This window comes from Ovis canadensis, chromosome 4 (genome assembly GCF_042477335.2).
Source record: "Ovis canadensis isolate MfBH-ARS-UI-01 breed Bighorn chromosome 4, ARS-UI_OviCan_v2, whole genome shotgun sequence".
Lineage (NCBI taxonomy): Eukaryota > Metazoa > Chordata > Mammalia > Artiodactyla > Bovidae > Ovis > Ovis canadensis.
Window position 1 is genome coordinate 117,632,027 of NC_091248.1, and position 25,576 is coordinate 117,657,602.

At 37.3% G+C, this 25,576-nt stretch overlaps 1 protein-coding gene across 2 annotated transcripts in view; it reads left to right on the forward strand.

The window, feature by feature from the left end:
- UBN2 (ubinuclein 2) overlaps window positions 1-25,576 on the forward strand; it is a 77,105-nt gene that overhangs the window by 36,563 nt on the left and 14,966 nt on the right. Inside the window, exons 8-17 of one of the 2 annotated variants that reach the window (XM_069588498.1) lie at window positions 884-1,013; window positions 2,996-3,114; window positions 3,586-3,699; window positions 4,290-4,433; window positions 5,153-5,203; window positions 7,352-7,394; window positions 11,060-12,610; window positions 18,573-18,804; window positions 19,243-19,332; window positions 21,108-23,705. In XM_069588498.1, coding sequence (XP_069444599.1) covers window positions 884-1,013; window positions 2,996-3,114; window positions 3,586-3,699; window positions 4,290-4,433; window positions 5,153-5,203; window positions 7,352-7,394; window positions 11,060-12,610; window positions 18,573-18,804; window positions 19,243-19,332; window positions 21,108-21,157 — 2,524 coding nt within the window. In that variant the 3' untranslated portion in view covers window positions 21,158-23,705. Of the gene's footprint in view, window positions 1-883; window positions 1,014-2,995; window positions 3,115-3,585; window positions 3,700-4,289; window positions 4,434-5,152; window positions 5,204-7,351; window positions 7,395-11,059; window positions 12,611-18,572; window positions 18,805-19,242; window positions 19,333-21,107; window positions 23,706-25,576 lie in introns of those variants that run through there. The other variant, XM_069588499.1, reaches the window with a different exon arrangement.

Sequence of the window (25,576 nt, forward strand, 5' to 3'; positions counted from 1 at the left end):
AGCAGAAACCAACATAATGTTGTAAAGCAGTTATCCTCCAATTAAAAATAAAAGATCTCCCCCAAAAATTATTTGCACGGAAGGGGAGTAAATTAGGAGTTAAGGACTTTTTTCTGGCATGTTGTGTGGCTTGCGGGATGTTAGGGCCCCGATCAGGGGTCAAACTTTTGCCCCCTGCAGTGGAAGCATGGAGTTCTAACCACTGGACTGCCAGAGAGTTTCCAGGAATTTAGGGATTAACAGATACTCACTGCTGTATGGTAAAGAATATGCTTGCAGTGCAGGAGACCTGGGTTCAGTCACTGGGTTGGGATTATCTCCTGGACAAAGGAATGGCTACCTACTCCAGTATTCTTGCCTGGAGAATTCCATGCCTTGCTGGCTACAGTCCCAAGGAGAATTCTTTGCCTGGCAGGTTACAGTCTATGGAGTTGCAAGGAGTCGGACACAACTGAGTGACTAACATGATGATGATACATAAAATAGATAAAGATACCGTATAGCACAGGGGACTGTGTTAAATATCTCATAATAACCTATAGTGGAAAAGAACCTGAAAAAAGTATATATATATATAAAACTAAATCACTTTCCTGTATAACTGAAACTAACACAATGTTGTAAATGGCTATACTTAAAAAAAGAAAGCAAATTATTTGCCATCTTGTTTAGGGTTATAAATTCTACTCTTAAACTAGATTCATTGAAATTTTTTTATAGCATAGTTATTTATGTTGTTTTTTTTTATTTTTTTACTTGAACAATGCTGTCCAGAAAATCAGGGAAGTATAAAATGAGAAAAGAATCTGCCTCTGTCTCCTTACCTGTTTGTTACTACCTAAAAGAAATTCTCTACTACATATTTGTTATTGTTTTTGGTCAGCATTGAGTTACAGCTGCAGGAACTAGGCCCTGTCATTCGTAGTGGTGTCTACTCCCACCTTGAAGCTTTCGTGCCATGCAATAAAGAAACACTGGTAAAACGTCTGAAGAAGTTACATCTCAATGTCCAGGTAAGAAGAGGAACAATAATAACTGCATCTGGGGTTTTAGAACCTGTAAAGAGACTGGTTTCTGTTTGCTGCTTTTGCATATTAATTGCTGTATAGTCATAGTATATATATTTAATAACCATAGAATGTTCTTTTTAAGACCTGGGATACAATTGCTTTTCAACAATTGATAAGTTTCAATGAGAAATAATGTTTTCTAATGCTTCCTGGATGAGGTAAATAACTTCCTTCCACAGCTGACACAACTTCATCTTCAACAAATAATCTGACATGTGTCACTCAATTTTCTTATTCCCGAAATAGACCTACATAGATATACTTACTCACATAGGCATGAAGACCAATGGAAAAAAATCACAGGGTTGCATGTAAACTCAAAGATTATTCATTGTAATCATCCATGTTTTGCTAGGTTCTTTTCCACTACAACCCTTCTAAGTGTTTCATTACAATATCAGGAAGTTCTTCCATACATTGGGCCAGATCCAAGTCCTTTCCATCCTTTCAACCCTAATTCTGCTTTTGGCATGGAATTCTGTTACAGGTTGTATACTTTCTTTCTCAGTTCAAGCAGGTTAATGAACAAATGAAATTTATTCTAGGTCTCAGATTTCCTGGACTGTGGAATGTTAGCTATGGAAGAAGACATTTATCTAACCCTTGCTTTTCTTCATGTGGTATAATTATGTACCTTTGTATCCCTAAACATATTGTGTGGTTTGCATGTTTTTGAGCTTCATATAAATGGAGAAAGAGTGTCTGTTTTCTTCCTTAGCTTGCTTATTTACACTCAAGATTATGCATTTCAGGTTTATCTGTCTTTATGTGTAGTGGGACTCCATTTTTACTGCTGTGTGTACAGTGTTCCATTCTATGAATATATTTCAGTTAATTTATTCATTTAACTGTTGATGGATACTTGATGTTTTCCCAGGCAGATAGTCTCAACTATGTAATTCTTAAGATCATCAAGAAACCATGATACTGGATTTGCATTTTTAAGAATGATATTTTATAGCAAACACTGTCATGTGTGCTGCAATATTAATTGGTATGCATGAAATAAGTAAAATGCTTGTTAGTAATATTTGTGTTTTATTTTTATTAGATTTTGGTCACTATTTAATCATTTTATTACATTTAAAGTGTCCATATAATTTACTGCCCAAACATGGAGTACTTCTAAGAATGTAATTGAACACTATTAATTATGCTGAGGCAACAGGCAAATGGAAGGAAAGTTATGACCAACCTAGACAGCATATTAAAAAGCAGAGACGTTACTTTGCCAACAAAGGTCCGTCTAGTCAAGGCTATGGTTTTTCCAGTGGTCATGTATGGACGTGAGAGTTGTACTGTGAGGAAAGCTGAGCACCGAAGAATTGATGCTTTTGAACTGTGGTGTTGGAGAAGACTCTTGAGAGTCCCTTGGATAGCAAGGGGATCCAACCAGTCCATCCTAAGGGAGATCAGTCCTGGGTGTTCACTGGAAAGACTGATGTTGAAGCTGAAACACCAGTACTTTGGCCACCTGATGCAAAGAGCTGACTCATTTGAAAAGACCCTGATGCTGGGAAAGATTGAGGGCAGGAGGAGAAGGGGATGACAGAGGATGAGATGGTTGAATGGCATCATCAACTCGGTGGACATGGGTTTGGGTGGACTCCGGGAGTAAGTGATGGACAGGGAAGCTTGGCGTGCTGCGATTCATGGGGTCGTAAAGAGTCGGACATGACTGTGCGGCTGAACTGAACTGAACAGGCAAAAACTGGGACTCTATTTGGCTGTCTGAGAAGTATGGTTATCCTAATTTTATATCTAGTGTACATTATGAGAAGTCAGCGTTGTAGAAGAAATGTCTATATTTGAGTATGCTATTGTGTGATCAATATCTAAAACCCAGATTTCATCTTTTGAGGATCTGCTTACAAAATAGGCTATGTAAATATGCTTGAAAAAACTTTTAGTTTTTTTTCCCTCAGGATGATCGTTTAAGAGAACCTCTGCAAAAGCTGAAACTGGCTGTCAGCAATGTCATGCCTGAACAGCTATTTAAATACCAGGAGGACTGCCAGGCTCGTAATCAGGCTAAGTGTGCCAAGTATGTACCTCTTTTAATTGGACTGGCTTTTGCACTTGAGAAATAGTTGTTGCTGTTAGGAATTGGTCTTAAGTAGAAATCCACCTAAACCACTAGAGTGGTATAATTGAATATTTTCTAAATGGTCAATCACTTCCCACTCAGTTACTTTGGGGTAAAAGGCAAAAGATCTTTTGATGTTGTGTATGAGTGTGATCAAAGCTAGAGCTGACACTGGTAAGACATTTTACAGGTTGACCTACTTGACTGGTTGCAGTTAGATACAAAAGATAAGTGTTCATGCCTTTATATTAGAATTTGAAGACCTTATTTACCAGAGTGCTATATAATGCACTTCAAATTCAAAGTACTATGTGGAAAGTTAAATTCGTTATTTACCCTGTCTTTGAAGCAATTCAACAAGTATCCAAGGAGCATATTATAGCAATGTTGGGTTACCACTTTGCTGCATAAAGTGTTTTCCATTTTTAGGTTTCATACAGATGAAGAACGAGAAAAAAATGGGTCCGAGGAAGATGATGAGGAGAAACCAGGGAAACGTGTGATAGGACCAAGGAAGAAATTCCACTGGGATGACACCATTAGGTAAGGTTTAACGAAAACCTTCACTTTCAACCAAATAGATAATGCAGAAGTACGGTGTTTACGGTTTCTCATTTAAAAAGACTCTATAGTAAATGGAAAACTTGATTAGAAGCAACCAAAACTTAGTGTGTAGGAAAATTTTATTCAAGGGGAATTAATTTAGTTCTAATATCCATAGAGTTCTGTCACTTTTATTGTCATATAGTGGTTTTCATAAACTAATCTTACTGAGTAAGTCATACTGGTTTCAGAGGTGAAGTACTCAGTGTGTTCGTGTAACACGTCATCTTTCTTACCAGTATTTCTGTACTCTGAGTAGAGGGTTTAGTTGTAGGACTACCCCTTTTAAACTTTGGTGCCTGGATTAAAGGTACCAAAGGGAATTATCTCATACTGGGGATTTGGCTATAGTGCACTGAATGATGTATGTTAGAAATTATTTATCTTCATGTCATCTTCTGAATTCTTCAGATAATATTCTTTATTATTGCTGTCAGATTTGTGTGCTTTTTAAAACATCTGTTTCAAGCTTAATTTTCTACAGTTTGCAGTCAGATTTATATATAAATATATATTTTTAATCTGTTTAGAACTTTGTTATGTAACCTTGTTGAGATCAAATTGGGATGCTATGAGTTAGAGCCAAATAAAAGCCAGTCTGCTGAGGATTATCTTAAATCCTTTATGGAGACAGAGGTGAAACCATTGTGGCCTAAGGGCTGGATGCAGGCAAGGTAAGAAATGTGACATCCTAGATTTTATTTTACTCTCTTATTGCTGTTGTTAAAGACACGTATATACACACACATTACGTTCATTTTCCTAAGAACCTAGTGTGTTTAACATTCTGTAAGTCGTCTCAGAGGATGCCTACTCTGAAAGCTTCATTCACTTAAAAGAAAAAAGTCATATGGACGTAGAGATAAACGTAGAAGTGATTCTCTTTAACTGACCACTTTTTCTTTTTTACACCTAAGTCTTCCTAATACAGAAAAAGGGAGGGGGGAAGAAGGTTATGAACTTTGGGAAGGGGGACTTTATATGGGTATCTTCAAGATAAGTAACTGAATACAAGATTTAGACTGCAGAAAAAGAGGCAGAGCCTTACTTCTATTGAAAATATAGTCAGTGTAGAGTGGTATCTCAAAAACTAAGGGTAGCTCAGTTTAAAGAGTTAAATGTAGAATGTTAAAATCAATAGGCCTGGTTGTCTCAACCTGTCATCGTAAAGTGTTCATCTTAAATCAACAGAAATCTGTTAAAAGATTTAAATAAAGAGGTAATACAAAATTTTGCATAATATAGGTTATTGAATTTACTGTACCATGGTTAGTCTTTATTTGGTAAATAGCAAGTAGTAGCCTATTGAGTATCAAATGATTAAAATTACAAAATGATTATCCTGTTATTGTCTGCTATGGAAAAATAACTGTGTTTTTTTTAATTTTTCCAGAATGCTTTTTAAGGAAAGTCGGAGCGTACATAATCATCTTACTTCTGCTCCGTGAGTAAATGCAGACCCCAGATTTCTTCATTTATTTTTATTCACATTATATTTAGAAAACAAAATATTCATTAAATGCTAGGTAAAATAGGACTTAAACATACAATCTGTCTTAACACAGCTTTAAAAAAAAATCATTTTAACTGTTGACTCTCTAGACCTAAGGACACATTTCTCTATTTAAAAACTTCTCAGGCTGGTCTCTAAAAATTTGAATCTGTAATGCAATATATTGGCTTGAAATCTTGTGGTGAGAAGCCATTTAAATAGTAAGGCTTCAGTGGTTTCCTTTGTTCCTAGACAGTCTGCCCTCCAGTTCTTTTGTATCCTTTTCTTTTCCTCTTAATGACCATCTACAAAGGTAATCTGTTAGCCTCCTGCTTTCCACTACAGTTCTGTATATATCCTACCTAGCCTTGCCTTGCGAAGTGTTTTATTCCACAAGATGAATATACTCTTCATGTCCGTCCTTCTGTCCCAAAATGGATCTTTTCATTCGTGATGTAATTACTAAAGAATGGTCTCTAGTAAAAAGGCAGGTTTTTTCTGTGGTTATATTTTTGTTAAAAGACTTCCCTGGTGGCTCAGATAGTAAAGCATCTGCCTACAATGTGGGAGACCCAGGTTCGGTCCCTGGGTTGAGAAGATCCTCTGGAGAAGGAAATGGCAACCCACTTCAGTACTCTTGCCTGGAATATCTCACGGACGGAGGAGCATTGTAGGTTACAGTCCATGGGGTCGCAAAGAGTCGGACACGACTGAGTGACTTCACTCTACTGGTTATCTTGACAAGGATTCTATTTTTAATTACAACTTAAGGCTCCTTCTCTATAGCCTAGAAGTGTAGTGTTAAGGGTTAATAAAATATAAAATTAGCAGGTCACTGAGAAGTTACTGAACAACTCTAGTGCAGTACTTCACTAAGAGGTCTGGGTAACAATCTGGGTAGTGTTAAAAAATTCCCCCTCTCCTTATATACAGTTGTAGTAGATAGAATTTTTTTTACAGCTTTTAGGAAGGACACTTTGTTAGTATACTATCGGAAATATATTGAAGTTGGCTTTGGTTTTCAGATCTTGCTGTTTTTGTTTTTTGGGGGTATAAATTTGGAGTAGTTTGGTTTTATATGTTATAGGTTTACTTTGTTGCAGGTGGTTTACATATCCCAGGGTCAGCGTAAATGTATTTTTTTATGCATTTATGTGTATTTGTGTCAGTATTCCAGGCCTTTAATTTCCCTGTAGTCCTAAAATCCCATTGCAATTCAAGTATGGAAATGATTTATTTCTTTAATTCTAAAACAAGTTTTACATAGATCCTTTCCCTCAGTTTGTCTTTGTTTTGTTTTTTTTTTTTTTAGTAGCCTCATTATTATGGCTAACTTTTTGTTTTGTTTTGTATCAGAAAGTAGGAATCTGTGTGATAATATAGGCCTGGAAGTCATGAATATTACTGTTGCCTTAATGAAGTTGTAGATTGACTATAAAATTTTACCTGAGACATTTGTTAATTTAATTTAGTGAAGTAGAATTATTCAGACAGTGTTCAGAAATATTCAGACAATTTTAGCTTTACAACCCTTTAATTATTCAGCAAACATGTGAGTACTTTCTTGTGTAAAGAACCCTTAAGAGTTTTTTAATCTTTTCACTTTTTCACACTGCTTCACAAATGTTCTAAGCTTCCATGGTATTTTTTTATTGCCCTTTTTCTGTCAGCTTTGAAATTTTTTATTTGAACTCTTTATGTTAAAAATAACTTTCTTAAAAAACTTGAGGATTTTTTGTTTTGTTTTGTTTTTTAAATAGTATCTCATTTATAACCTCTTAGCATGGTTTCATTTGAGCTTGAAGTTCCTTGAAGCTCTTTTCTATAAATACTTACAAATTCCTACCAATTCTTTGAAATATGTCTCCTTTAGGCAGCTTCGTTAGCCTGTTTTGAGTTTTAATTTTTATTTTTAATAATTATATTTAATTTAAAAAATTTTATCATCTACATTTTACTAATGGTTTGACCTTTATTGTAGTTAAGGGTATATTCACATATAAACTGAATACTTACATATTATGAGATTATGTGTTACAATTTCCTAATGAGTGACTTAACTGCTATTGAGATAACCTCCTTTTTAATCTTTTCTCTTAGGGCAAAGAAAAAGGTGATTCCTGCACCTAAACCCAAAGTGAAGGTAAGTATTGAACCACATCTTTAGTTAGTGATAATTGGTGACTATTCAAATACATTCTTTTGATGAAAAGGTTATATGGCAGTTAGCATAGATTTAGGTACTGTTCTCTTAAGATGGGTATTTTCAAGCATTGTAACAATCCTAGAACCATTGTATTTGGGAGAATAGATGACTGTGGCACTGGGAAGTTTACATACATTAGTTGAATTCTAAGGCTTAGTACTACTTAAAAATATTGGATAAAATATTAATATGACAAATAGCATTTAAAAGCATGGCTGGGATCTTCAATGAGTGAAATCCCTGTCTCAAAACAAAGGAGAAGCTGCCAGGAAATTAATCTGTCACTGAAACTTCAATTGGCTTAGATGCATTGCTGATTTCTATCACCTTTCACAGCATAGCTGATAAGATTTTCTTAGACTTAAATAGATTGGGAATTGGAATGAAGCTCTCCATAAACCTGGGACTCTCAGAGGATGACAATTTTAGTAAAAGGATTAGAAAAGAAATCCATTCACCAGTAGAAAGATTAAGAAATTTGTGTGTTTTGGCTTTGGTTCTGAATTAGGAAAAGAAAGTCTTTCCTGAAAATTTTCCGTGGATTAGTTTATACAACCTGCGTGATCTGGGAAAACCTCAAGCTAAGAAAATAACTTAAAAGTTGCTAGATTAGTATTAATCCAGGGCACTGGCAAATCACATTCTTTCTGGAATAACGTACCCTCATCCCGTACCTCAAAGGCTTATTACATGTGCTTAGTTGCTGAGTCGTATCCCACTCTTTGCGATCCCATGGACTGTAGCCTGCTAGGCTCCTCTGTCCAGGGGGATTCTCCAGGCAAGAATACTGGAGTGTATTGCTATGCCCTCCTCCAGGAAATCTTCCCAACCCAGGGATCAAACCCAGGTCTCCCACATTACAGGCAGATTCTTTAGCATCTGAGCCACCAGGGAAGCCCAAAAATACTGAAGTGGGTAGCCTATCCCTTCTCCCGGGGAACTTCCAGACCCAGGAATCAGACCGGCGTCTCCTGCATTGCAGGTGGATTATTTACCAGCTGAGCTACTGGGGAAACCCAAAGAAAGGTTTCCCTAATTGGGAAACGAACCTAGGTCATGGTGGTGAAAACACCAAATCCTAGCCACTGTATATACTGTGTCAAACATCTGAAAATACGGAATACATGAGGAAATGTTGTGAGGAAGTATTCCTATGAGTGGGTCAGCAGAGACAACCAATAGAATCACTGAGAACAGCAAGTGATGGATTTATTATGTTTAGAACATAAAGTAACTTAAGTTATTTAATATTTTAAAATGGGGGGGGGGGCAAAAAACGTCAAAATAGACAAGGCACAGTTGAACCAAGTATTGGGTTGGCCAAAAAGTTTTGAGTTTTTCTGTAGGCTGTATGGAAAAAACCAAATGAACCTCTAGAAGTGAAAACTGTAATCATTTGAAATTAAAATTGTAATGAAAGCCTATACCTTTTAGATTTCAGACTTTTCCCATAGCTTTCACTCTTTGAATAAAGTTTCTTTGCTTGTGAGGTTATGGGCAGAAGATCTGTATTTGCTACTCTGTGGTCTTCTTAACTTAATAGTGTTAGAGGCTTTTTGAATACAGATTAAGTAGTCTTCTTTTCCTTGGTTAACCTACTTCTAATCCAAATAATATTGAGCCAGTGTTTGATTAAATCTATTGGTTCATGCTTTGTTTTGACATTTGACTTATTTTTAAACTCCTAATACCCACCATAAAGAGTTGGTTAACTTTTGGTACATCTATTTAAACATACAGTTAAATTTACCAGAACTCTGATAACGAGTGTGTTAACAGTGGGATTATCTGTTGTGTTCATCTTTAAAAAAATTTTTTTTAATTTATTTTTGGCTGCACTGGGTCTTTGTTGCTGTGCACGGGCTTTCTCCAGTAACTTTGAGTGGGAGTTACTCTTCATTGTGGTATGCGGGCTTTTCATTGCTCTGGATTCTCATTGCAGAGCACGGGCTCCAGGCACAAGGGCTCAGCAGTTAATGCCAGTAGTAGTAGGGCATGGGCTTAGTTGCCCCCAACGTGTGTCAGATCTTCCCAGGCCAGGGATCAAACCCTTGTCCTCTGCATTGGCAGGCAGATTCTTAACCGCTGAACCACCAGGGTAGTTCTGTTTCATTCATCTCTGTGATAAACTTAACCTTTTTCTTTTCCCCAGATGGAAAAAACTGTATTCTGATTTTTCTTTCCTGTTCTAATGCCCCTTCAATACCTATTTCAGTTATAAAGGTAATACAAGGAATGCTTACAGGAGAAAATGCAAACAATATAGAAAAGTGAAGGAGGAAAGTAAAAGTATCCTGAAATTTCTGCTCACACAGAGGGAAAAAAGCTTCTTACTTTCTGGTACACATCTGCCCTCCTTTCTTCTGGATCTCTGTGCTTGCCTCCCCTCCTTCCTTCCGGATGCATCTGCCCATCCAGTCATTCATTTATCCAGATTGAATTAACATTTTATATAAAAGGAATAACCTGTTTTTTCCACTCATTTATCCTAAACGATTGGCCAGTATAAATCTACACAGTACTCTTGGATGGATTAAATGTTATTTTTATAAAGAAAAAATATTAATAAAGAAGTTACTTTAAAATGGCAGTTTTATACTGGTAACACTACCGATATTATTTTGATGCCCTCCCTCACTCTCAGTTTCTGTCCTCTTTATAGTGATGGAGTTTTCACTGAACGGTATGTCAGTGCCATCGTGTCTCATCTGCATTTCATCTTAGCAGACAGTCTTGACCTTAATGTAGCTACACTTCAGACTGCTAAAAGGCACTGAGGCTTTCAGTCAGGGCTGTTTAGAAGTTTTAGAGAAATTGCTAACAAAGTTAGAGTGCAGTGGCATTCTTAAGAGAAATAAGAATTTACTATTCCTATTTATTGTTATCATAATACCTTAGAAGGTAGATGGTAGAGACTCTATTTCTCCATGCTTTCCCCACTATAGATAAGGTAAGTGCTGTGGTGGTATAAATTAATATATAAGGCTTTGGTTTTATTTGGATTTGTCTCTTTTTGAAAAACTAATTGAAACTTTGAAATGATTTTTGTATAGTTTTTTTTCTTAATTATAAAAATAAAATGTCAAGTACTTCATATTTTTCTTGAGAAAGATACTTTTTTAATGCTTTTGCTCTTTAAGTATTTTAAACTGCTCTAATTCTATCTCTTCCTTGAATTTTAAGAAGGTTAAATTCTTAATTCTCTCTTAGGTATTTAGAGTTTTAATTTCTAATACTCTTGTTTTCTTAGCATAGTACCTTGCTCATAGTGAATATATCTGAAATATGAATGACTTCTACCATAATGAATAGAAAACATAATTTAAATGTGCTTGAATTGAATCATCTACCAGTTTGATGTTCTGGTTTCTCTATGTACTGTCTGTAGGTAGCTGTAAGACAGGCATATAGAGGCCAAAATGCAAGGAAGCAGGGAGTGATGATCTGTATCATAGCAAACTATACTATATAAGATGGGTAAAATCCTAAGATAAAGGCAAAGGGACTTGTGAATTATGAAAATTCTAATCCTTTAAAAACTAATACTGTGTAAATTTTGATTAATTGTTTTTATTTTTCCAATATAATGCTTCTTATGCTAGGAGTGTAGTCCAAAAAAGGACCAGAAAACTCCTGCATCCTCAGTGGCTTCAGTTGGTGGTCCTTCAACGAGCTCTAGCACATCGGCCGTGGCCTCTACCAGTTCTGGCTCCACGCCAGTGCAGGAGACCATCTGCCTTGATGACTCACTAGATGAAGAACTTTCCTTTCATCCACCTGCTCTGGATCTTGTTTCTGAAGCTTTAGCTGTTATCAACAATGGGAACAAGGGCCCTCCAGCTGGCTCAAGGATAAGTATGCCAACTGCAAAACCTCGTCCAGGACTGAGAGAAGAAAAATTAGCAAGTATCATGAGTAAACTGCCACTGGCTACGCCCAAAAAACTAGACTCTACTCAGACTGCACATTCGTCGAGTCTCATTGCTGGCCACACGGGGCCAGTACCAAAGAAACCCCAGGATTTAGCTCACACTGGCATCTCTTCAGGCCTTATTGCTGGTTCTTCAATTCAGAACCCAAAAGTTTCCTTAGAACCTTTGCCAGCCAGGCTGCTTCAGCAAGGACTGCAGAGGTCAAGCCAGATTCATGCTTCTTCCTCTTCACAGACCCATGTCTCCTCCTCTTCCCAAGCCCAGGTTGCTGCCTCTTCTCATACCCTGGGAACATCAGAGGCCCAAGACGCTTCTCCTTTAACTCAAGTAACAAAGGTGCACCAGCATTCAGCTGTCCAGCAGAACTATGTGTCTCCATTACAAGCAACTATTAGTAAATCACAGACCAACCCAGTGGTGAAGTTAAGTAATAATCCCCAGCTTTCCTGTTCATCCCCACTTACTAAGACTTCAGACAAGCCACTTATGTACCGCCTTCCCTTATCTACACCCCCACCTGGAAGTGGTTCTCAAGGGTCCCACTCCCTGGTTTCTAGGACAGTACCTAGCACCACTACCTCCACTAACTATTTAGCCAAGGCGATGGTGTCACAAATCTCCACGCAGGGTTTCAAGTCCCCCTTCTCAATGGCTGCATCCCCAAAACTTGCCTCATCTCCAAAACCCGCCACGTCTCCTAAACCCTTGCCCTCAGCTAAGCCTTCTGCCTCACCCAAGCCCTCTCAGTCAGCTAAGCCTTCAGTATCGACTAAACTTATTTCTAAAAACAACCCAACTCCCAAACCTACTGTATCCCCAAGTTCTTCCAGTCCAAATGCACTAGTGGCCCAGAGTAGCCACTCGAGCAGTAACAACCCAGTCCATAAACAGCCCAGTGGAATGAACATCAGCAGACAGTCTCCCACCTTGAATTTATTGCCCTTGAATCGCACTTCAGGCCTTCCGTCTACAAAAAATCTTCAGGCCCCTTCAAAGCTAACAAACTCACCATCCACTGGAACTGTTGGGAAGAATAGCTTGAGTGGAATTGCAATGAATGTACCTGCCAGCAGAGGTAGCAACCTTAACTCAAGCGGAGCTAATAGGACTAGTCTGTCTGGGGGAACAGGAAGTGGAACACAGGGTGCTACTAAACCGTTGTCTACTCCACAGAGACCATCCTCTGCCTCAGGGTCTTCAGCGGCAACAGCCAGTGTGCAGGTACGTATGTCAGATGCACTTACCTGATGAAGCGGAAGGTGGTGTAATCTCTCTCAGTCAATTTAATGATCTTATTATAATGTGTCAGTTGTTTATAACTTACGGATGTTGACGTCACAGTGATGGATAATCTTGGGGACACAGTTTTTGTTGGGGTGTGTTTTTTTTCATCACATGCTTGCTTTCAAAATTCTTGAAAAACACAATTTAAAACTGTATCTTATCAAAGTCCAGAACAAAATAGTCACTTAGGATTTTAACATACCTTTGCTTGTCTCTTCTTTTCCCTGTCCTAGTCCCTTTCTCCTGTCGCCTTTCATAACTTTTTAAATCAAATTTATACATTCATATTATTTTTTTCCTTTAACTATGTCTTTTTGAATAAAATTATTATTTTTTATAAATTTTGCAGTTGTTCATATATAACTGTCTGTCAAATTAGTATCAGTAGTCTGTTAATACCATACTTCCCCCATTCATGAGTTTTTCATTTAAATTTCTCTCTCAGTTAACAGGAGTACCTAATTCAAGGAATCTTTCCGAAAAGGCTAATGTGAAAGTTGTTCTACTTCAGCACTTATATACCTGATGATTTCTGTCACTCTTGAATAGATACAGACTTCTTGGGTCACTAAGTGTCTCACTCCAGATTTTATAAAGACTGCTCCACTGACCCTTACTATTTAAGGTTATAAAAACATTTGAGGCCATTCTGACTTTTTGTTCCCTTATAAGTAACATGTTTTCTCTGCCTAAATGCTAATCACATTTTATCTTTTTCCTTGAAAATCAAGTGTTCCTAGATAATGGCTAGGTTTATCTAGATAGTTTTCATTAATTTTGTGCCTAGAAAATAGTAACATCTTTCAGTCTCTGACCCACCCATTTTTTCAGCTCAAGAATATTTTATTCTGTTATAGGCCTGATTGTCATTTCTGATCCATTTGCCTAGGTTTTTGAGAGCTCTATTGCTCATATATTTCATCTCTCTGCCTTTCATGTCATCTCTTCTGTTATTATTTTCATCTATCTACCACTTATTTGTATTCTGAGGCTTTCTTATATTTGTTCTTCACTTTACTCATTTGGTTTCTTTAACTTCCCCCCCTCCCTTGAAACATATCCATGTTCACAGTTGGTAAAATTCAGAAAAAATTTTAAAAAGAAAAGTCATGTATCACCTCACCAGTGTTGATGTTTTCCAGATACTTTTATTAGACTCTTCAAGAAAGTAGATTTTATATAATAGTATGTTTCATAAGCTTTTTTAAAAATAGCATTTTATTATGTTATTTCTTAGCTTCTCAATTATCCTTTGAAAATATGACTTATTTGTGAAACTCTGGTGTTTAAGAAAGTGCTCTGACTTTGTACTGCATCTTATTTACGTGGAATAGGAACATCTAATGAAGTAAGTTTCTGCGTGGTATGGGAGAGATTTCCTGCTGTTCAGTACAAGCTAAGTGTTGGTGTTCAATGTGCACCTGAAACCCAGACCGTCACACTGCCTCTGCTATAGGCTTGGAAGTGAATGAATTCTAAAATTCTGATATAGAACAAAATCCCATTAACTGACACTTCATTAATTGAAATCTAGGATTTATAGATATTTTATCCATATGATTTTGCTTTTATCAGAAATAAGAAAATAGCCACACACAAAAAAAAACCCTAGGGATCGTATGTTAAAATTTAAGTTATAACTAAGATCTAGGAGTTAGTCTACATTCTTATTTTATTATCTTTGTTAAAATGTTGACTGTTTTTGAAATCAATCTTTAATTTGATTTAATTTGATGTGAGAGGATTATAACCAAAGTGACAGTTCCGTGGCCCATATCCTCCTTCCTATTGTCAACTGCTTTTAACTGTTAGCTTTTTCTCTTGTGTTTTTTAAAAATAAGAATGAATGGAAGTCTCTTTTAGTGTTATCTTTCAGCTTCTCATTGTGATAAATAAGGCTTTAAACTGTCTTATACTTCTCCCATTCTCTTCAGAGACTAAAATGACAACTTTTGGTTAAATCTGTGACTTTGTAAAAGATTGTCTGTGTTGAGCTAACTATTTTGATCTGTGGTTTCAATCATAAATTTTGGGCTTGTTTCCTGGAGTTAAAATTTGTTTGTTTTTTTCTTTCACTTACTTTGTTTTCTTTAAAGTTAAATCTCCCTCTATCTTTCGTCATCTCCAGAATCTATCAGTTCTGTTCCCCGCCTCCCCCCCTCCCCCCCGCCCCAGAAAACTTCCTACATTTGATCATTTATCCCAAAAGAACAATTTGGTTTATTGTTTACCAGTTAGTTTCTTATCAAGGAACCTACATGGCAAAATTTGTGTTTCTAAAATGTAACTCCTTTCTTCTGATTTCTTCTTCTCCAAAATGGCTTTATGATTTGGAGACCTTAATGTTCCTGCCTCATATCTGATCCTTTTTGTCTTTCTTATTGGTTTGACTGAAGAAAAGATCAGTAATTGAATAAGGTTATTCCTAACTTTTATTCTCTTTTTTAACACAACATCTTATTGATGTCTTATCAGCTACCTTGTGGCCCCTAGATCCTGTCTTTCTAAAGCTAGCCAACAGGAAAAACAGATTTCCTATCTAGGTCTATAAAATATTCCACTTGCCTCTGAAAGATGTCTTTAGCTGTGTGCAGATGTGAAAATGACAGGTCCTGAGGTTAACCAAAGTTAAAGTCTTTCTAGGTTCAGATTAATCTCTACCTGCTTTTTATTTAATAACTTTGCACTAAAGGCTTTCCTGTTCTTTCTTGCCCTTCAGCTTATTGATATTCTTTGAATCCAGTCTTTGCCACTCTATAATTTCCAAAATAATTCATTAAGCAAATATTTACTAAGTGTTTAATATGTGCCAGGCACTCTTCTAGATGCTGGGGAAATTGGGATGAGTCAAGATCATGCCCCCACTGATGGGGCATATATTCTAGGACGAAAATAAGCAAAACACAGTATTTAAAAATATTTTGTGCTATAAAAATAAAAACAATAATATGATAAAGTGCGATTGCTGCTAACGTGGATAAGGGAGATGGAGAAGGCCTCTTGGAAGAGGCAACGTTTGAGCTGATAATTGAATGACTAGGACCAAGCCTTTTGGAGAGAAGAGCAAACAGCCCAGGCAAGAAAGGGAAGGTAGATGTGAAGACACTGAGATAGGAAAGAGCCTGACAGGGCTGGACTGTTGGGAAAGATGGGGAGGTGACAGGTCGAAAAACAACTCCAAACCATGTGATTGAGGACCTTGGGGGCTACAGTAAGGACTTGGGCATTTACTTTGTGTTCAGTGGGAAGCCGTTGGAGGGGAGTGATATGGTCTGATACACATTTCAAAAAATCACTGGGTGTTGTAGAGAGTGTGGGGGGGCAGATGTACTCACCAAAATGAAACATGTCCTTAAAAAGAAATCTAATGCCCACCACGAAGAGCAAGGTGTTCCTTTATATGTTCCCCTGGAGATGACATGTGGAGGTCATGGAAAATATTTCTGATTATGGGGCATTATCCTGAACTGTTTGCCTGCTTCATGTTGACAGCTTCTCCTGTAGTGTTTCTGAATAATACCAACAATGGGATACCTCGCTTTTAAAAGGTCTCCATCTTCTGTGAGAGAAAATTAGAACTGTGATGTAACATTTAGATAAGCTGGTGTTTCATTTTAGTTTTATAAACAAAAGTGGATATGGAAGGTTTTTATAAGTATAAAATGTCAGACAGTTAGGGCCTGGTGCCATTTTTTTCTTTTGCTAATACACATAACTTAATTTTGGAAGTTCCCCTAATTTACATTTTCTGTCAGCTTTAATGCTTCAATGAACCTACTCCAGAAAAGCATAAGAGTTTTCCTTATTAGCAGTATTTAATGTTCTTCACCAGGAGGGCTCCACTTGGGGAACACAGTTTTAGAGTGTGTTTCCCATATTATCCTGAGACTGTAGTAGAATGTTGATGAAAAAGAAGAGAAAACTCTTGTTAACTGTTGATACTGATCCTTTTTTTTTTTTTTTGCTTCAAACCACTGTTGTTTCTAAGTTAGTAATTTTTTCCTAAATCACCCATTTTTAATATCATGGTTGGCACAGTAGAGGGGAACAACTGACAAATAAGAAAAACAGTTAAGTCCAAGGGTAAATTGATAAAGATTTGCACTTAAATGTGGGAGAAAGTTGTGATTAAAAAAAAAGGATATGTTGAATATGAGATCATTTTGTCTTTCATTTTGTGTTGCGTAAAAACTAAGGTTTCAAGCCTTGGGTGGTGGGAAAGAATTGAAACTACTGATCTTAGCAGCTAACATATATGGGAGGGAAATGATTGTAACAGATGATGAGTTCAGTTCTGAGCATAACAATTTGGTGAGGTTAGATATCCAAGTGGAATTCTTCACTAAACCATTAGCTAAATAGGATTGGAAGTGAGGTGAGAGGTTAGAACTGTAGGTACAAATTTGAGACATAAATAAAGGAGGTAAGGGAAGGCAATTGGAGAACTAGTGAAAAAACAGTTTTAGAAAACTTTTTAAGAATGTTCTTCATTTTTTCGTTCAGCAGTGGTGTGGACCATTGAGTGTATAAATAACATGAGATGATGTGGCATTTTTGCATGAGAAAATCACCTACATTTTTCCTATAGATTAACTGAGAAATAAAATGACCAGCCCTTTATTAATAATGTTTACTGGTAGAAATCATCAGTATACAAAATAAAAGTAACAGTTGCTAATGCTTATTATTGATTAACAAATATTCAGAGAATTCAGTTTTCTTGACCAAACTTAGAACTGTGAGAATTTTTTACCACAGAAATTTGGAGTTGATAAAATAAGGCTATAAAGGAAAGCTCACAGTTGCAGATATAGTAGGTAATATCTGATACTGAGAAATTTTGGTTATAATCTTTATTAAGTACACACACAAAAAAGTCGGAATGGAAAAAAATGTTTACTTGCTGTACAGAAAATTGTTCAAAGAACTAAATTAGCTTTATAGAGTATATTTCAGTAATTTCTCAATGAAAGCTTATCAGTGCTGGCATGTTTCGAAGTGTTTTTCTTCATAACGATGGCATCAAAGCCCAAGTGGGGGAGTGTCAAAACACTCTATAATTTACCTTTTGCCGTAGGAGTTTGAGTTCAGAAATGTAGTGGAATTGAAAATCAGCTTTCAGGGGTTAAGAAGAGATGAGATAGTGTGGAAAATGAAGGCTGCCATTCAGTAAGTTTGATAATAAAAGAAAGATACATAAGTCAGGTTGTTGCTAGGGGTTAGGGAAGAGCCAGGATTAACGGTTGGTTGTAAAACAGTTGGTTTTAAGATATGTCAGCGGTCTCTGTACATGCAAAAGCAGAGGAAATGCAGAGAATGTGCAGTTCTTGGTTGACATCTGTGACAGAAAGTTCTGCAGGGATGATATTCATGGCATAGGTCAGGTGGTTGGCTTTTGAGGAAGAGGCAGATGAAGCTTTTGAAGAGGAAAACACGGATGGGCGTTAACGATGAAAGTACAGGGTATCGAGTTGAGGGATCTGAGAGAGTAACAGTCTAGAACAGAAGCTGCAGAGATTGTGCCCAGAAAGACAGTTAAATTGCAGATCAGAGACCGAATTGAAATTATATGGAATTAATTCCCTGTGTCAGATGTAGAGGTAAGAGCAAAAGTGGAAATCCAAATTTAGAAATTGAGAGGAATGGGTGTTAATGTAGACACTGCAGTAACAGTTAAGGAAGCTTAACTGGTGCTGAAGAGCTACGTAGAAGTATTTCCAAAGCCAGTGTTGGTCACTCATTGAAATGTAATTTACACTTCAGCCTTCATTTCTGTCTCCCAGAGTTTCTGTTAGAGTAGATGTAAGACAGTCTCACGTCCATGAGGATATTAAGTAAAATAAATCAATTCAGGTTAAAGACTTGATTTCTTATGTATTTTGACCCCTGGTTTCTGCAGTCCACAGCAGGAGCATCATTATTGGCTAATGCCTCACCTCTGACTCTCATGACATCACCTTTGTCTGTAACAAATCAAAATGTGACTCCTTTTGGGATGCTGGGTGGCCTTGTTCCAGTGACCATGCCCTTCCAGTTTCCCTTGGAGCTACTTGGCTTTGGAACGGACACAGCTGGAGTGACAACCACCTCGGGATCTACCTCAGCCGCTTTCCACCATAGCCTAACTCAGAGTAAGTGGGACTCTTTTTCTTACATGGCTGCCTAGTCTTGACAGAACAGGAAACCTCACAAATTTATACTAATTGAGAGCAGTCCAGTTGGAGTCAGTGGAGATTATAGAATTTCTTTTTAGAAGAAATCCAGTTTATTTCTTGTGTATATAGAAAATAAGTGGAATTACTGGACTCTGAAATTTTTTTATAGGTTCTAAAGTGAACTGGCTATTCCATACTTCTATCTTAATGAAATTTATAGTAAGAGGAAGTCAGATTTCCTGGGTTATTTGCATGCACATTTATATTTATACACATAATGTATGTGCTCTAGTTTACAAAACCTTTAAAGTTGAGGTCTGTGCTTGCATTGGATAAATTATTTTCATTTTTGTATCTAAGAGGGCTCAGGTCTTAGTTTGAAGAAGATCACTGACAAGTGTGTTCTTCCCCCAGATTTACTAAAGGGTTTACAGCCAGGAGCTCAGCACGCAGCAGCGCTTTCCCACGCACCTCTGCCTACACATGTACAGCAAACATTTAATGGTAAGAGAGCCCCCTGTTTCTTCCTCTATCTAATATTTATACAGATTTACCAATATATTAAACAATGTGAGAGAATGACAAAGATTGGAAAAAGTAATTTCCATATGAGCAAATCCTCATTGGCAACAAATACCTTTTCAGAGAAAGGAAACAGGTAAAGGAAATCTTTTGTTACATGTGCAGAGAGCCTTTTTGAAGGTGTTTGTTATATGGGAATGAGGACAAAGAATAGGATTCATAAGACAGTATACAAAAATCATGTCCAATAGTTAATCACACTTGACCTTTATGGAAATTTTCCAAAGTGCCAGATAGTCTTGTGACACACACATTAGCTAATTTAATCCTTACAATAAAGCTGTGAATGAGATCACAGTCCCCATATTACAGATCAGGAAATGGAATCAGAGGTAAGCAACTTGCCCAAGTTGATGGGATAATAAGTGTTTAATCTGAGATACAAATCCAGGAAGTCGGACTCCATGGCCTGTATTCTTAACTATCACTCTTTTCTGCGTCTTAGCACTGATTAAACTAATGTGATTTCAGACTGTCTGTGTTATATACTTGCAGCCCAGCTAGATTCTCTGAGATCTGGAGTTGGACAGTGGACACTGCACCCAAACTTGGCCTCCAGATTCTCGCTCTCATCAGCAGCTGACCCCAGTATAATGCTGAAACTGTTCTGAGGGCCATTTTCAGCATCTTTGAGCAGCTCAGCTGCTCTCTTAACTTTGAAAGCTGACTAGGGCCTCACTGTTCTTTTTGGCCACTGCATTTAAAATGGTTGTTGAGCAAGTTTACAGCTGACCACAAAGTGGAAATGAGAGCTTCAGAGCAATCTTGAGGCAGTAGGTTGTAGTAAATGCTCCAAGACACCCAAGTGTTAAGCTGCCCCAGACTAACTCCTTGAGAGAATGAACACAAGGCCACAGTTGTACCAGTGTGGGAACAAAGTGTGAGTCACTCAGTTGTGTCTGACTCTTTGTGACCCCATGGACTATAGCCTGCCAGACTCTTCTGTTCATGGGATTCTCCAGGCAAGAATACTCAGGCCTGGTGGAGCTTAATTTTCCTTGACAAGGCAACAAATGATAAGAGATTTTCTGCATTTTTTTTTTTTTTTTGGCCCTCGAAGTCACCCAGTCCTACTCTTGTCCAGTTTAAGTAGAGTGATTAGCATTTTCCCAGTATAAGTTTCATAGCCATATGTAAAACTAGAAAAATCATTCTTCCCATAGCAGACTTTCCTGCCTTTTACGTTTGCCAGGTTAGGACTAAAAGATGCAGCTGGAATTTTCACTCCCAGTGTGGTCCAGTCATTTACATAAATAATTTAGAGTTATTAACTGCTATGTCATGGCAAGAAGTTTCACCTGCATGAAAATGAAGTCGACCTTGAAGTTGACCTTGTTTTCTAAGGGAATCAAAAAATGTGATAAGTTCCTTGAAGGAGGGGGACTGATTGTGTTTTTACGTTTCTGTATAATCCTCGCAGCATTTGACACAGTTGACTATAAGGTAGATAACAAATACTTGTTGAAATAGTATTTGTAGGACACTGGAAACCAATTAAACCATAGTCATATTGAGATAAGAGAATCATTCTTTATATCTCAACTTCTCTGTGCTGTAACATGTAAGGTACTAAAGGTTATCTTTCTAGCAATGTCGTCATCCACGTGAAAATTAGAAGTTAATTGTATGTTTTGCTTCATATGCTTTTATTTTTTATGACATGCTGACCCATACTGATTAAACACCTCTTTTCTCAGATGGAGGCCAAAGTAAAGGGGACACTAAGTTACCACGGAAATCTCAGTGACTTCCCAGTAAACAAAGGAGATGGCACACTTGGCTGGCTGTTGGGACCTACCTGATGGGAAAGTACTCGTGTGGTCTTAGGGCTGCTGTTCTGTCGATGTTTACATTCTCTCGTCCCAAGCACTGTGGTGAGGAGGAAAAAGAAAAGGAAACATTACTTGAGTAAAGCCAGGTGCAGGAGGAAGAAATGCTTTTGTGCAAAGTTAAGTGTGACCCTTAGTCTCTTCTAAAGAAAGACAAAGTTACCATATTAACTGACTTGAAAGAGACTCAGTTGTCAAACCCACAGAAATACAAATTTGATTTTTCCCTGGGCAGGAAAAAGGAAATTGAGGATTTGGGTAAACTCCATCCATCCTGGGGGTTGGATCTGAACACTTGTAGACATAGTTGCATAATAAAAGGCAGTATACCCCAAATTAGGCCAGTTTGTCAGGAGTAATGGTCATGTCTGAGTGGACTATGCAGCAGATTTGCCACAAAAAATATTTAATGGCCCTATGTCTGATGCAGACAGTAGCTGAGTATAAATCATGTACCCTCAAAAATCCTGAACAAACTTGAATCTTCTCCAGTGTGTAGCAACTCCTGTGTAAATCAGTGGACTAAAGATGTTTCAGGAAAGTTATTTTAGCACAGTGATATATATTACATTTTTTTAAGTCAAAAAATTGAGCCTGTTGCTCATAACAGATGAAACTTAGATGTCCCCTTTTTGTAAAAGGGTCAATTACATCTTCCATTCAGAAGCAGGTACTTAACTCTCTTCTTCAGGTGATTTGTGCATCTGGTGTTGACTGGTTAATTCTTATTTCCATTCTTGATGTTAAAATGTGACTTGTGTTCACATTTTCCTCTTGAGAAATGGGGATCTTTGTTGTAGGACTGCAGCTTTGGTCCACTTAGCCTTTGCAGGCCTGCCAGTATGAACTGTCAGTTTCCCCCAGCATCACTTTAGTTCATAACCTCTCCTTCTGTTCTTTTAGCTAGTGGTATTTCAGGTGATTATTAACTGTTGATATAAACAGGCATAAGTGTGTGTTGCAGTGCTTCTTCATTGGTCATTCAAATGGCATATATGTATTTGGGGGGAATTTTGAAGATGGTATTTTAAAGGGAGGAATTAAATTAGGATCATTGTGTACAGGGGATTATTTTTTTAACAATCATAGTGTATTTTTACTCCCTATATCCACTGTAGTGAAACTGATTTGGAGCCTTTGAAATTTTAAAGTTTCACTAATACTTAGAGTATTGATATATGAGTAAACCTGCAGATAATAAGACTCCGTTACTAGAGCTTTCTCATGCAAATTGCATGTTCAACAAAGGATGTTAAGGGAGAAACTTATAGTGTTTGGATATATTTTGTTGACTTTTTTCACCTCATCATTGTTCTAGTCTTTTTCTTCCTGTTTAGGCTTCTGAATGTTTTCAAACTGTTCACAAGAATGGTGTAAGGTTGGTCCATTAATAACGCCAGACACCTAAAAAAATTGCACCAGGTTGGTGGTAGCAAGATTTCTTATGTATGTTTTCATTACAGGTCACCCAATACCATTAATATTTATCCAGATAAGGGTATAATCAGGCCCTTTTTTCCTTTCACAAGCAAAAGTTGCAAATAGGCTTTAGGACTGTGAATAAATTAACACAATGCTTTAGATCTGTAAGCCCATATTTTGACTTCAGAGTCATATGGCTTACTTCACAGCGGAAAAAAAAAAGTTAATAACCGAAAACTTTAGTTCCAAGAACTTGTTACAATAAGAGGAAAGGGTTATTTTTAAAAAATCATTGATATAATTACTTGCTTCTAAGAATTTAGTTTATCAGTAAAGCAAATAAGAATGTTCTGTCAACCCTAGTAGATATTTTGAAAGGATATTGGGATGTTGCAGATAGGTTTGGCTTGCATGGAGAATGTTTGATTAAAGTTTGTTCGGTTTTTTTAACTAGGGAAGCTTACCCAGTTCTTGAGTTCTTCCAGTGTAGCATACCTCTTGCTTTTATCTAATTTAGAGGGGAAAAAAAGTCTGCTAATCCTTAGGGATTTTCCTTTGAGAAGCCACCTTCATTTTACTCCCTGAACAAGGAGGGAACCCAGTGCAGATTCCTTTCTCTTCTGGTGGAGAGTGGTGCATGTACTCATCTGTGTGTGTGTGTTTGTACACATATATTTATTGATAGATGAGTTCAGTGGTAGTTTAAGTTGAGGAATGACAGCTTTAATTTGGTAAGCCCATCAACTCAATCACACCATATGAAGACACCCCCCCCCGACCCCCCCCCCCCCGCCGCCATGATTCTGTCTTCATTCGAGAAGAGTGGGATTATCAGTTCCTCCCCCATATCGTTTTATAAACACCTGAGGGCTCTGGGCTCTGAGGCCTCCTCTGTGGAGATTTTATTCTGTTCTCTTCAATCCTAACTTCTGTGAGAACTGCTGCCTCACCCCCATCACATTTTCATTACCTTCATCCATTTCAATCAAGACTGCCCTTTTATGTTGTACAAATGAAATAAACATCCTTATATTTCTTAAAAAGTATGATCAAAGAGTTACCGCATGTAAATACCTGTTTCTTTTCTAGGTCATAACATTGAAAATGGTGTCCATACCGTATGGTCACCTATTTTTACAGCTTTTCTTACTAAAAACATACATACAAATCAGTTATTTTTTAGCACAGAGGCTTGCGACTCATATTCTATTTTTGCACTTGAAAATCAAATTATGTTATTTTTTAAAGTGGAGAGTAATTGGAAAGGCTATAGAGCAATGTGTCTTTTCTGAAGAGCATTAGCAACATCCCAGTGTAAAAGTAATCAGCACACAGTTACATCCCATGCCATGGGATTCTTGATTCAGGAAAAGTAAGCTGTTTTCAACGGTCTTGTATTTTAAATTGCCTTCGCTGACGTATAAGCTGTTACTGTACATACAAGTTAATCCTCAGTATTCACAAGCAATAATGAATGATCAGCAGAGCTGTCTCTAGAGATAGCAGTGCTGAGCCTCGGCTGGAGACTGAGAGCAAAGTGTCAAGCTCATTCAGAGCCTCCACAATCGACGTAAGCAATAATTTCATTACCAGTCGGTTATAATTCTTTCTCATCTGCCTCTGAGATCAGAGAGTAAAAGAAATCATGATTTTAAAACCAACTGAAGAGATTAAGTATTGGGGGAAGAAGTGAAGTTCATCTGAGGTCCCCAAATCTCAATTTTGAGGGACTCAGAGCATTGTGTCAGCACATTCCTTCATGCCTGCCACCCCTTTGATGGATGTTGTTAGCCCAAATTTCTTTCTTTTTTTTTTAATATCATAGAAGCTGAATAGGGTTTATCATACCACCCAGCTAGAAGGAAGAACCGGGCACACACCTGTTTGAATGCTGTGGGTTTGACACCTGTATGAAAACAACTTCTACGAAAAGATATTTAATCGAGGATTCCCACCCACCCCCAAAGCAGATTTAAATTGTTTACTACCCAGGTTTGGAAAGGGCAGACACCTCTAATCTTTCTCCTCTCGTTGCCCTCTACCACACCCCCTTTCCACCTCTACTTGGTTCAAGACATTTTCTGAAATGGAATTCTACTGTTATTCAAACTGCCATTGATTACGTGAATACTGTGTCCCTTGGGATCATCTCTTAGCACTCCAATTAATCTATCAGATTTGCTGCTACATTTGTTAAATGAACTTTGCCTGTAATGTTCAACTTCAATTTACAGTTCTTTATTTCTGGGAGGCTTTGTCATATAATTTGACCCATGTACAGAACTAGGATACTTTATTTTAGGGGTGTACCATAAAAGCACACTGGTCCTTGTATTCTTTTCATCATTTAGGTTTTGAATTTTTGTTTGCTCTTTTTGTTGGTCGATGTTTATTTTGTCCTGTTTTAAATTAGAAGAGTGAGAGAAATCTGCAATCAGGCCAAACTTGAGAACATGCCCCCGTGCTTCAGCACTGCAGTTTCTGCTGACCTTATGTTCTCAGAAGGGCACTTTTACTTGCTGTTGCGCATGTATGGTGGTTTTTGTTCGTTGTTTTTGTTTTTGCTTTTAGGGGGCTTTTGTTTTTGTAACAATGATGCAGAAGACAAATGCAGTAGTAGGTAAATGATTAGAAACATGTTAGTTTTATTTCACAAAATTTAAGAGGAAAGGTTTAACTCTGTAAATCGTTTCTTAGCTCTGGTAAAATGGCTTATATTACTCCTCTGAAGCATATTCAATTCAGGCCTTTGTCTTTGTTAAGTGCCTTTTTTCCTTTCTTTTTTCCCCTCTTTTGAAACTGTTCTCAGATATCCTAAAGTACAGGCTAATAACTAACGTCAGGGGATTCAGGAGGAAGAATCTCAGAGTTGCCAAGATCATGCCATGCTGTAATCTTCTTTTTCTTTATATGTA